The following is a 14,792-nucleotide window of genomic DNA, read 5'->3' on the forward strand; positions in this document are numbered from 1 at the left end:
GTATATTTGATGCTGTTTACATATAGAAGTAAAAACTCATGGTATAACAGTGTATTCACATTGAATACAAGTATATTCCATGCAGTTTACATATAGAAGTAAAAACTCATGGTATAACAGTGTATTCACATTGAATACAAGTATATTCCATGCAGTTTACATATAGAAGTAAAAACTCATGGTATAACAGTGTATTCACATTGAATACAAGTATATTTGATGCTGTTTACATATAGAAGTAAAAACTCATGGTATAACAGTGTATTCACATTGAATACAAGTATATTCTGATGCTGTTTACATATAGAAGTAAAAACTCATGGTATAACAGTGTATTCACATTGAATACAAGTATATTTGATGCTGTTTACATATAGAAGTAAAAACTCATGGTATAACAGTGTATTCACATTGAATACAAGTATATTTGATGCTGTTTACATATAGAACTAAAAACTCATGGTATAACAGTGTATTCACATTGAATACAAGTATATTCCATGCAGTTTACATATAGAAGTAAAAACTCATGGTATAACAGTGTATTCACATTGAATACAAGTATATTTGATGTTGTTTACATATAGAACTAAAAACTCATGGTATAACAGTGTATTCACATTGAATACAAGTATATTCCATGCAGTTTACATATAGAAGTAAAAACTCATGGTATAACAGTGTATTCACATTGAATACAAGTATATTTGATGCTGTTTACATATAGAACTAAAAACTCATGGTATAACAGTGTATTCACATTGAATACAAGTATATTCCATGCAGTTTACATATAGAAGTAAAAACTCATGGTATAACAGTGTATTCACATTGAATACAAGTATATTCCATGCAGTCTACGTTTATAGAAGTAAAAACTCATGGTATAACAGTGTATTCACATTGAATACAAGTATATATTCGATGCTGTTTACATATAGAAGTAAAAACTCATGGTATAACAGTGTATTCACATTGAATACAAGTATATTTGATGCTGTTTACATATAGAAGTAAAAACTCATGGTATAACAGTGTATTCACATTGAATACAAGTATATTTGATGCTGTTTACATATAGAAGTAAAAACTCATGGTATAACAGTGTATTCACATTGAATACAAGTATATTCCATGCAGTTTACATATAGAAGGAAAAACTCATGGTATAACAGTGTATTCACATTGAATACAAGTATATTTGATGCTGTTTACATATAGAACTAAAAACTCATGGTATAACAGTGTATTCACATTGAATACAGGTATATTCCATCCTATATAGAAGTAATATCATGGTATAACAGTGTCTTCACATTGAATACAAGTATATTTCATGCAGTTTACATATAGAAGTAAAATCACGGTGTAACAGTGTATTCACATTGAATACAAGTATATTCCATGCAGTTTTACATATAGAAGTAAAAAACTCATGGTATAACAGTGTATTCACATTGAATACAAGTATATTTGATGCTGTTTACATATAGAAGTAAAAACTCATGGTATAACAGTGTATTCACATTGAATACAAGTATATTTGATGCTGTTTACATATAGAACTAAAAACTCATGGTATAACAGTGTATTCACATTGAATACAAGTATATTTGATGCTGTTTACATATAGATAGTAAAAACTCATGGTATAACAGTGTATTCACATTGAATACAAGTATATTCCATGCAGTTTACATATAGAAGTAAAAACTCATGGTATAACAGTGTATTCACATTGAATACAAGTATATTTGATGCTGTTTACATATAGAAGCTAAAAACTCATGGTATAACAGTGTATTCACATTGAATACAAGTATATTCCATGCAGTTTACATATAGAACTAAAAACTCATGGTATAACAGTGTATTCACATTGAATACAAGTATATTCTTATGCAGTTTACATATAGAAGTAAAAACTCATGGTATAACAGTGTATTCACATTGAATACAAGTATATTTGATGCTGTTTACATATAGAAGTAAAAACTCATGGTATAACAGTGTATTCACATTGAATACAAGTATATTTGATGCTGTTTACATATAGAACTCAAAACTCATGGTATAACAGTGTATTCACATTGAATACAAGTATATTTGATGCTGTTTACATATAGAACTAAAAACTCATGGTATAACAGTGTATTCACATTGAATACAAGTATATTCCATGCAGTTTACATATAGAAGTAAAAACTCATGGTATAACAGTGTATCCACATTGAATACAAGTATATTTGATGTGTTTACATATAGAACAAAAACTCATGGTATAACAGTGTATTCACATTGAATACAAGTATATTCCATGCAGTTTACATATAGAAGTAAAAACTCATGGTATAACAGTGTATTCACATTGAATACAAGTATATTTGATGCTGTTTACATATAGAACTTAAAACTCATGGTATAACAGTGTATTCACATTGAATACAAGTGTATATTCCATGCAGTTTACATATAGAAGTAAAAACTCATGGTATAACAGTGTATTCACATTGAATACAAGTATATTTGATGCTGTTTACATATAGAAGTAAAAACTCATGGTATAACAGTGTATTCACATTGAATACAAGTATATTCCATGCAGTTTACATATAGAAGTAAAAACTCATGGTATAACAGTGTATTCACATTGAATACAAGTATATTTGATGCTGTTTACATATAGAACTAAAAACTCATGGTATAACAGTGTATTCACATTGAATACAAGTATATTCCATGCAGTTTACATATAGAAGTAAAAACTCATGGTATAACAGTGTATTCACATTGAATACAAGTATATTCCATGCAGTTTACATATAGAAGTAAAAACTCATGGTATAACAGTGTATTCACATTGAATACAAGTATATTTGATGCTGTTTTACATATAGAACAATAAAACTCATGGTATAACAGTGTATTCACATTGAATACAAGTATATTCCATGCAGTTTACATATAGAAGTAAAAACTCATGGTATAACAGTGTATTCACATTGAATACAAGTATATTCCATGCAGTTAACATATAGAAGTAAAATCTTATTGTATAACAGTGTATTCACATTGAATACAAGTATATTCCATGCAGTTTACATATAGAAGTAAAAACTCATGGTATAACAGTGTATTCACATTGAATACAAGTATATTCCGTGATGTCTATATATAGAAGTAAAAACTCATGGTATAACAGTGTATTCACATTGAATACAAGTATATTTGATGCTGTTTACATATAGAACTAAAAACTCATGGTATAACAGTGTATTCACATTGAATACAAGTATATTCCATGCAGTTTACATATAGAAGTAAAAACTCATGGTATAACAGTGTATTCACATTGAATACAAGTATATTCCATGCAGTTTACATATAGAAGTAAAAACTCATGGTATAACAGTGTATTCACATTGAATACAAGTATATTTGATGCTGTTTACATATAGAACTAAAAACTCATGGTATAACAGTGTATTCACATTGAATACAAGTATATTCCATGCAGTTTACATATAGAAGTAAAAACTCATGGTATAACAGTGTATTCACATTGAATACAAGTATATTTGATGCTGTTTACATATAGAACTAAAAACTCATGGTATAACAGTGTATTCACATTGAATACAAGTATATTCCATGCAGTTTACATATAGAAGTAAAAACTCATGGTATAACAGTGTATTCACATTGAATACAAGTATATTCCATGCAGTTTACATATAGAAGTAAAAACTCATGGTATAACAGTGTATTCACATTGAATACAAGTATATTTGATGCTGTTTACATATAGAAGTAAAAACTCATGGTATAACAGTGTATTCACATTGAATACAAGTATATTCCATGATGCTGTTTACATATAGAACTAAAAACTCATGGTATAACAGTGTATTCACATTGAATACAAGTAATATTCCATGCGTTTAACATATAGAAGTAAAAACTCATGGTATAACAGTGTATTCACATTGAATACAAGTATTTTGATGCTTTCATAAATAAAAACTCATGGTATAGTTTTCTTAGTATATTCCATGCAGTTTACATATAGAAGTAAAAACTCATGGTATAACAGTGTATTCACATTGAATACAAGTATATTTGATGCCGTTTACATATAGAAGTAAAAACTCATGGTATAACAGTGTATTCACATTGAATACAAGTATATTCCATGCAGTTTACATATAGAAGTAAAAACTCATGGTATAACAGTGTATTCACATTGAATACAAGTATATTTGATGCTGTTTACATATAGAAGTAAAAACTCATGGTATAACAGTGTATTCACATTGAATACAAGTATATTCCATGCAGTTTACATATAAGAAATAAAAACTCATGGTATAACAGTGTATTCACATTGAATACAAGTATATTTGATGCTGTTTACATATAGAACTAAAAACACATGGTATAACAGTGTATTCACATTGAATACAAGTATATTCCATGCAGTTTACATATAGAAGTAAAAACTCATGGTATAACAGTGTATTCACATTGAATACAAGTATATTTGATGCTGTTTACATATAGAACTAAAAACTCATGGTATAACAGTGTATTCACATTGAATACAAGTATATTCCATTTGATACTGTTTACATATAGAAGTAAAAACTCATGGTATAACAGTGTATTCACATTGAATACAAGTATATTTGATGCTGTTTACATATAGAAGTAAAAACTCATGGTATAACAGTGTATTCACATTGAATACAAGTATATTCCATGCAGTTTACATATAGAAGTAAAACTCATGGTATAACAGTGTATTCACATTGAATACAAGTATATTTGATGCTGTTTACATATAGAACTAAAAACTCATGGTATAACAGTGTATTCACATTGAATACAAGATATATTCCATGCATGTTTACTATATAGAAGTAAAAACTCATGGTATAACAGTGTATTCACATTGAATACAAGTATATTTGATGCTGTTTACATATAGAAGTAAAAACTCATGGTATAACAGTGTATTCACATTGAATACAAGTATATTCCATGCAGTTTACATATAGAAGTAAAAACTCATGGTATAACAGTGTATTCACATTGAATACAAGTATATTTGATGCTGTTTACATATAGAAGTAAAAACTCATGGTATAACAGTGTATTCACATTGAATACAAGTATATTCCATGCCGTTTATATATAGAAGTAAAAACTCATGGTATAACAGTGTATTCACATTGAATACAAGTATATTTGATGCTGTTTACATATAGAACTAAAAACTCATGGTATAACAGTGTATTCACATTGAATACAAGTATATTCCATGCAGTTTTTTATATAGAAGTAAAACCTCATGGTATAACAGTGTATTCACATTGAATACAAGTATATTTGATGCTGTTTACATATAGAACTAAAAACTCATGGTATAACAGTGTATTCACATTGAATACAAGTATATTCCATGCAGTTTACATATAGAAGTAAAAACTCATGGTATAACAGTGTATTCACATTGAATACAAGTATATTTGATGCTGTTTACATATAGAAGTAAAAACTCATGGTATAACAGTGTATTCACATTGAATACAAGTATATTCCATGCAGTTTACATATAGAAGTAAAAAACTCATGGTATAACAGTGTATTCACATTGAATACAAGTATATTTGATGCTGTTTACATATAGAACTAAAAACTCATGGTATAACAGTGTATTCACATTGAATACAAGTATATTCCATGCAGTTTACATATAGAAGTAAAAACTCATGGTATAACAGTGTATTCACATTGAATACAAGTATATTCCATGCAGTTTACATATAGAAGTAAAAACTCATGGTATAAAAGTGTATTCACATTGAATACAAGTATATTTGATGCTGTTTACATATAGAACTAAAAACTCATGGTATAACAGTGTATTCACATTGAATACAAGTATATTCCATGCAGTTTACATATAGAAGTAAAAACTCATGGTATAACAGTGTATTCACATTGAATACAAGTATATTCCATGCAGTTTACATATAGAAGTAAAAACTCATGGTATAACAGTGTATTCACATTGAATACAAGTATATTCCATGATGCAGTTTACATATAGAAGTAAAAACTCATGGTATAACAGTGTATTCACATTGAATACAAGTATATTCCATGCAGTTTACATATAGAAGTAAAAACTCATGGTATAACAGTGTATTCACATTGAATACAAGTATATTTGATGCTGTTTACATATAGAACTAAAAACTCATGGTATAACAGTGTATTCACATTGAATACAAGTATATTCCATGCAGTTTATATATAGAAGTAAAAACTCATGGTATAACAGTGTATTCACATTGAATACAAGTATATTCCATGCAGTTTACATATAGAAGTAAAAACTCATGGTATAACAGTGTATTCACATTGAATACAAGTATATTTGATGCTGTTTACATATAGAAGTAAAAACTCATGGTATAACAGTGTATTCACATTGAATACAAGTATATTCCATGCAGTTTACATATAGAAGTAAAAACTCATGGTATAACAGTGTATTCACATTGAATACAAGTATATTTGATGCTGTTTACATATAGAACTAAAAACTCATGGTATAACAGTGTATTCACATTGAATACAAGTATATTCCATGCAGTTTACATATAGAAGTAAAAACTCATGGTATAACAGTGTATTCACATTGAATACAAGTATATTCCATGCAGTTTACATATAGAAGTAAAAACTCATGGTATAACAGTGTATTCACATTGAATACAAGTATATTTGATGCTGTTTACATATAGAACTAAAAACTCATGGTATAACAGTGTATTCACATTGAATACAAGTATATTCCATGCAGTTTACATATAGAAGTAAAAACTCATGGTATAACAGTGTATTCACATTGAATACAAGTATATTCCATGCAGTTTACATATAGAAGTAAAAACTCATGGTATAACAGTGTATTCACATTGAATACAAGTATATTCCATGCAGTTTACATATAGAAGTAAAAACTCATGGTATAACAGTGTATTCACATTGAATACAAGTATATTCCATGCTAGTTTACATATAGAAGTAAAAACTCATGGTATAACAGTGTATTCACATTGAATACAAGTATATTTGATGCTGTTTACATATAGAACTAAAAACTCATGGTATAACAGTGTATTCACATTGAATACAAGTATATTCCATGCAGTTTACATATAGAAGTAAAAACTCATGGTATAACAGTGTATTCACATTGAATACAAGTATATTCCATGCAGTTTACATATAGAAGTAAAAACTCATGGTATAACAGTGTATTCACATTGAATACAAGTATATTTGATGCTGTTTACATATAGAACTAAAAACTCATGGTATAACAGTGTATTCACATTGAATACAAGTATATTCCATGCAGTTTACATATAGAAGTAAAAACTCATGGTATAACAGTGTATTCACATTGAATACAAGTATATTTGATGCTGTTTACATATAGAACTAAAAACTCATGGTATAACAGTGTATTCACATTGAATACATGTATATTCCATGAAGTTTATATATAGAAGTAAAAACTCATGGTATAACAGTGTATTCACATTGAATACAAGTATATTCCATGCAGTTTACATATAGAAGTAAAAACTCATGGTATAACAGTGTATTCACATTGAATACAAGTATATTTGATGCTGTTTACATATAGAAGTAAAAACTCATGGTATAACAGTGTATTCACATTGAATACAAGTATATTTGATGCTGTTTACATATAGAACTAAAAACTCATGGTATAACAGTGTATTCACATTGAATACAAGTATATTTCATGCAGTTTACATATAGAAGTAAAAACTCATGGTATAACAGTGTATTCACATTGAATACAAGTATATTTGATGCTGTTTACATATAGAAGTAAAAACTCATGGTATAACAGTGTATTCACATTGAATACAAGTATATTCCATGCAGTTTACATATAGAAGTAAAAACTCATGGTATAACAGTGTATTCACATTGAATACAAGTATATTTGATGCTGTTTACATATAGAAGTAAAAACTCATGGTATAACAGTGTATTCACATTGAATACAAGTATATTCCATGCAGTTTACATATAGAAGTAAAAACTCATGGTATAACAGTGTATTCACATTGAATACAAGTATATTTGATGCTGTTTACATATAGAACTAAAAACTCATGGTATAACAGTGTATTCACATTGAATACAAGTATATTCCATGCAGTTTACATATAGAAGTAAAAACTCATGGTATAACAGTGTATTCACATTGAATACAAGTATATTTGATGCTGTTTCTATATAGAACTAAAAACTCATGGTATAACAGTGTATTCACATTGAATACAAGTATATTTGATGCTGTTTACATATAGAAGTAAAAACTCATGGTATAACAGTGTATTCACATTGAATACAAGTATATTTGATGCTGTTTACATATAGAACTAAAAACTCATGGTATAACAGTGTATTCACATTGAATACAAGTATATTCCATGCAGTTTTACATATAGAAGTAAAAACTCATGGTATAACAGTGTATTCACTTTGAATACAAGTATATTTGATGCTGTTTACATATAGAACTAAAAACTCATGGTATAACAGTGTATTCACATTGAATTCAAGTAGGGGAGACCGGGGCTATCTCGGACACTTTTTGTTTTTCCGCTGCCAAATGTTTTAAAATCTAAATTAAGAAAAAATAAAAGTATAGGGGTGATTCCCTGTTGTTAATTTATGTTTGGTAATTTTTTAAATTTTTTTCGTAAAGGTAAGTGAGTTTTATTTAATAAAATGTAAAGAGGAAAAACTGAAAAAAAAAAAAAAAAATTGGGTTGAATGGGACAGAGGCAGGGGCTAAATTGGACAGCTTTTTTCTCTGAAACGGCTGAATTATATTTATTTTAAGACGCACTGGTGAAAAGGGAATTTTTTTCTCTTTCAGAAGTGCTGTGTTTTTATTTATAATATCAAGTATAAGCGGAGATAATATAAAAAACGTAAAGATGGTTTTTTTTTAATCTTTTTTTCGTTGTTTTTTCGGTGGGTGGTCATTAAACTGGCTATAGCTCCACCCTCGTGATCACGTGACTTTTTTACTTCTGTTTAGTCACAACCCTTGTCCTTGTCAAAAATCAGAAAGTCTTGATTCTTGAAAGTGTATTTTAATTTTTAGTGGAAAATTTCTTCAATAGGTAATTATAATTATGAATATACACTTTTGTTTATTAAGTGAAAGGTTTCATAATTTACAATTGTGTGAGTGACAAAAGTTGCTCGCGTTATGTGCTACAACAATAGTAACAATTTTGCAAACTTCTTTAGGAAGTGGCAGACCTGGATTATCCAACATATTAAATACTTTTCTCAAAGTACCAATTTATACAGTCGTGAGAGGTAATCTCACTTGTCTATACTGAAATACTGAAATACTAACATAAACGTATGTCTGATCATTACAGGTTTGAAAATGGTTCGTACCTACTACAGAAAGACTGAAAAGGTGCCTAGAGAAATATTGATTGGTGCACTGAGGCACTTGAAATTACTCGATAATCTTAATTTGCAAAAGATAGCATATAGAAAAGTAGCCGAAGGTTTTGGCATTCCTAAGTCAACCCTTTTCAGTCACTATCATCAAAAAGTGAAAGATCTTGATTCCATCCCTGAAAACTATTTGTCGAATGAAGTGCATAACAGACAAATCCTTAAGTACAAAGAAGAGGAGGAAATTGTGGAATATCTCAAGCTTGCAATGGAGAGTAACCATTCGTTGACTCCTAGTGAAGTGAGAAAGCTCGTTTATAGCTTTGTTATCGGCAATGGAATAAAATGTCCTTTAATGTGGCATGAAAACCACACTGCTGGAGCTGATTGGTTCACATCATTTATGAAGAGGAACAAGTGCCTATCTCTAAGAAAAGCTGAAGCTACAAGTCAAGCTAGAGCTGCCGGATTCAATTACCCAGTTGTTAACGCTTATCAACAGCAATTGGGTGCTATATTTGCCCGTCATACGTATCCACCAGATCGCATCATCAATATTGATGAAACTAGCGATCAAACTGTGATGGCGGCTGAAATTGTTGTTGCTATTCGTGGTACCAAGCAGGTATAAACCGTGAAATATTATATATTTTTAGGCAATAGTTGGTATTTAATTTTTTTCATTTGTTTAGGTTCGTCAAACCACAGGTGCCGAGCGAGGAACTAATGTTTCCATGATCTGCTTTGGAAACGCTGCAGGTGGGTTTATTCCTCCAGCTTTTGTCTTTCCGCTAAAGAAAGTAAACAGACAAAGTATGAATAACTCAATTCCTGGTTCAATCGCTTTCGCCAACGGGACTGGTTGGTTTGATGGAAAGATTATGGTGGATGTCATAGAACATTTACAGCGTTATGTGAAAAGCAGCAAGGAAAATCCAGTCCTAATCATTTGGGATAATTTCACAGCTCACTTGGATTATCTAGTAGTTAAAAACGCAAAAGAATACGGTATGGAGATAATTACTTTGCCTCCCCACACATCCCATGAGCTACAACCCTTGGATGTGTCGGTGTTTGTAGCACTGAAAAAAGTATATTAAGGCAGCTCACATGATGTGGTACCGTAATAATCCTGGAAAGCGAATTACCATCCATGAAGTTGCAGGATTAACAAGGGAGCCTTTCTATAAGGCTATGACTCCTACCAACTTAATTTCTGGTTTCAAAAGAGCTGGGATCTACCCTTTCATAATGTTTCAACCTGACGACCCCCGTTTCTCATCATCTTTGGTTACTGATCTGCCAGGTACAAAACAAGCTTCTTATATTGTTTTTATTGTTATTTTTTTAATAATCAAAGAAAATTTTTATTTTTCACCCTCCTTTCATTAGCTACATCGCAACAACAGATTGCAGAAGCTCTCTTTGTTGATGAAATGCAGACCCCGATACATTCCATGGAGATTGAAGTTTCGAACAACATTCACACGGTGGAGAGGGAAGATAATGGAATGGATATTACACAGGAAGAAGTCAACGTCCCAACTATCGACTGTCGTGTTTTTGGCAGCACAGTAGCTTCGACGCAAGCTGAAAATTTTCAGCCAATGCCAAATAATGCTAGTGAAATTGTTGATGGAGTAGATGGAGTAAATCAAGAAAGAGCAGGCAACTGTGAAACTTCCGGTAGCACGAATGTGAGAGTAAAACGTGTACGTTTAGAAGAAATTATGCCAATTCCAAAAGTTATACAAATTGGCCCAAGACAAAAGAACAGAACCCGTATCGGAAGAAGCCGCGTTTTAACTGATCCCGAGGAAATGAATCAACTACAATTGGACTATTTAAAAAAACAAGAAAAGGAGCAAAATAAAGAAAAATTTAAGAAAACACGATCAGCTAAGCCTCTCTTGTCGAACAAAGAAAATATCTCAGGAAAAGGTAAACTCGTCGCTGGCAAAAGCAATATGAATTCACTTCCCGAAAAGGAGCCTTTACAGAAAACACGATCGGCTAATACTCGCTTGTCGAACAAAGAAAATATCCCAGTCGCTGAGAAAAGCAATATGAATTCAGTTCCCGAGAAGGAGCCTTTAAAGAAAACACGATCGGCTAATACTCGCTTGTCGAACAAAGAAAATATCCCAGTCGCTGAGAAAAGCAATATGAATTCAGTTCCCGAGAAGGAGCCTTTAAAGAAAACACGATCGGCTAATCCTCGCTTGTCAAACAATGAAAATATCCCAGAAAAAGGCAAACTCGTCGCTGGGAAAGACAATCTTACTTCAGTTCACGAAAAGGAGCCTTTAGTCGTCCTAAGCCGTCAACCTCGAATTGCCAAAAAACCAGCTTTTTTAGCACAAAACTTTTTGTTTGATTAGGTTATTCACATGAGCAATGCATTATTCTGTTGTCTGTGGCTTACGTTGTCTTATTTATAATCAATGATTCTTTTTTTGTTTAATAAGACAATTTACGAAACCTAATCTGCCAGACATTTAATTATGTGTTGTACATTGACAGATAAATTGATTGAACTGGTAACACCTTATCTAACTGTTTCATCATTAAGAACTGGTTAATAAATAAACATTGAAAGAAAAAGACAGAGATTTTATCACATCTATTCAAATTCTCATTGAGTCGTAATCCTTATTTACCAAATTCCAGTTGTGTTACATTCCAAATAGTTAATCAATGAGTTTCAAATTTTGAACAGATAATCTCAAGACTTAGTCGACATAATCTCCTTGATTCTTCACCACTCTCTCAAGATTGACTGTAATGTTGTTTAGAAGACTGAAAACAAAGTCTTTAGTGCACACTTTCTGCCAAACTTTAAAAATTTCTTCCCATAGGCGCTGCTCACTAAACACTTTAATTTGCTTTTCATTCAGCTCGTTGATCATCACCTTCCACAGCCATTCTACAGGCATTATGTCGCCAAAACACCTTGGCCAATCGAGAAGAATCAAATCATTTCTGTTTTCACTGTAGAACTTTTTCATGGCAGCAGAATGGTGAACCGGAAACCTGAATAAAAAACAACAATCTTGTAATGAATATAATAATATATAATTTACAAAGTAGTAACTTACCAGTCATGGACATATTGAATCATGTTCGATGAAGTTTGTTCTCTCAATGGAAGCACATGATTTTCCAGGAGATTCCTGTATTTAGCTGAATTTAGTCTACCATCAACTCGAGAAATTGTAGAGTTGATTGTCGACATACAGCTCCAAGCAAGAACAGTATTGGGAATGTTAGCTTTTTCTGATTGGTGATATAAAGAGACTGTTCCGTTGTCTTCAAACCTAACAAGTATCAAGATGTGTATGTAAGTAACATGACTAATGATAATATACTGAACCACTGAGCAAATGTGTTGTACTTTTACCTGAACCGTTGACTGTCTCCATAAGCAACACCAATTGTATATTTATCGCCATTCTTTATCATGTTCTTTGCAGCTGAAGCTCTTGAAATTTTTTGGTCGAGTGTCAATTCAGGACGAAACATATTGTTTGAAGATAAAACCAAACACACGAAATCGGAAAAAGGTTTCAATCCACTAAATGTAATTACAAATGTTTAGTTTGGTCTTATTAATACAAAAATGAAATAAATTTAACCTACAATGGGCCTCAAAATGTGAAATCCTAAATTCGTTTGTGTTTTCACTTGTCAGTTCGCACAAATATGTCTAAACAGCGATATTTTGGCCCCTCCTACAGCTCCACCCACAGGAGGTGCTAAAATGTCCTTTTTTACCCCGTTAAATGTGTCCAAATCAACCCAGACCCAACTAATGTCAAATAAACTAAATTATAATATATTTAGAAATACAATTTGTATAAAATAAAAGTACCCCCTTAAACTAGAAAAAAAAGCCTATCAAACAGCTATCTGGGTTTAATCATAATGTTTCTTAAAGTATAAAAAAATTAAAAAACTAAACGCTTGAAATATTTTTTCAGATTCCCATTTTTTTAATTTCCCATATAACTTGAAAAATAAACAGTATTTCAAGTAAAAAAGTTTAGTGGACAAATAAAACATAATTTAGCATATATTGTATTTATTTCGTAATTTTTTATAAACTTTTACATATTTTAATTGCTCTGTACATTATAGCCCCATGTCCCACATAGCCCCGGTCTCCCCTATATTCCATGCAGTTTACATATAGAAGTAAAAACCCATGGTATAACAGTGTATTCACATTGAATACAAGTATATTTTATGCTGTTTACATATAGAACTAAAAACTCATGGTATAACAGTGTATTCACATTGAATACATGTATATTCCATGCAGTTTACATATAGAAGTAAAACCTCATGGTATAACAGTGTATTCACATTGAATACAAGTATATTTGATGCTGTTTACATATAGAAGTAAAAACTCATGGTATAACAGTGTATTCACATTAAATACAAGTATATTCCATGCAGTTTACATATAGAAGTAAAAACTCATGGTATAACAGTGTATTCACATTGAATACAAGTATATTTGATGCTGTTTACATATAGAACTAAAAACTCATGGTATAACAGTGTATTCACATTGAATACAAGTATATTCCATGCAGTTTACATATAGAAGTAAAAACCCATGGTATAACAGTGTATTCACATTGAATACAAGTATATTTTATGCTGTTTACATATAGAACTAAAAACTCATGGTATAACAGTGTATTCACATTGAATACATGTATATTCCATGCAGTTTACATATAGAAGTAAAAACTCATGGTATAACAGTGTATTCACATTGAATACAAGTATATTTGATGCTGTTTACATATAGAAGTAAAAACTCATGGTATAACAGTGTATTCACATTGAATACAAGTATATTCCATGCAGTTTACATATAAAAGTAAAAAATCATGGTATAACAGTGTATTCACATTGAATACAAGTATATTTGATGCTGTTTACATATAGAACTAAAAACTCATGGTATAACAGTGTATTCACATTGAATACAAGTATATTCCATGCAGTTTACATATAGAAGTAATAACTCATGGTATAACAGTGTATTCACATTGAATACAAGTATATTCCATGCAGTTTACATATAGAAGTAAAAACTCATGGTATAAAAGTGTATTCACATTGAATACAAGTATATTTGATGCTGTTTACATATAGAACTAAAAACTCATGGTATAACAGTGTATTCACATTGAATACAAGTATATTCCATGCAGTTTACATATAGAAGTAAAAAC

The 14,792-nt window shown here is 30.4% G+C and overlaps 2 protein-coding genes across 2 annotated transcripts; both read left to right on the top strand.

Moving 5' to 3' along the window:
- Window positions 1-9,378: 9,378 nt before the first annotated feature.
- LOC123468763 lies at window positions 9,379-10,640 on the top strand (the record flags this gene model as incomplete). The annotated part of the gene is made up of 3 exons (XM_045167981.1): window positions 9,379-9,450; window positions 9,516-10,165; window positions 10,233-10,640. Coding segments are annotated over 3 exons (1,130 nt in total), but the record flags the coding sequence as incomplete, so codon positions are not given.
- Window positions 10,641-10,650: 10 nt separating this feature from the next.
- LOC123468762 lies at window positions 10,651-12,148 on the top strand. Its single transcript, XM_045167980.1, has 2 exons — window positions 10,651-10,846; window positions 10,933-12,148. The coding sequence occupies exons 1-2, from the start codon at window positions 10,651-10,653 to the stop codon at window positions 11,919-11,921; spliced, it is 1,185 nt and encodes a 394-aa protein (XP_045023915.1). The 3' UTR covers window positions 11,922-12,148.
- Window positions 12,149-14,792: the final 2,644 nt, after the last annotated feature.

This window comes from Daphnia magna, unplaced genomic scaffold (assembly GCF_020631705.1).
Source record: "Daphnia magna isolate NIES unplaced genomic scaffold, ASM2063170v1.1 Dm_contigs422, whole genome shotgun sequence".
Classification (NCBI taxonomy): Eukaryota; Metazoa; Arthropoda; class Branchiopoda; order Diplostraca; family Daphniidae; genus Daphnia; species Daphnia magna.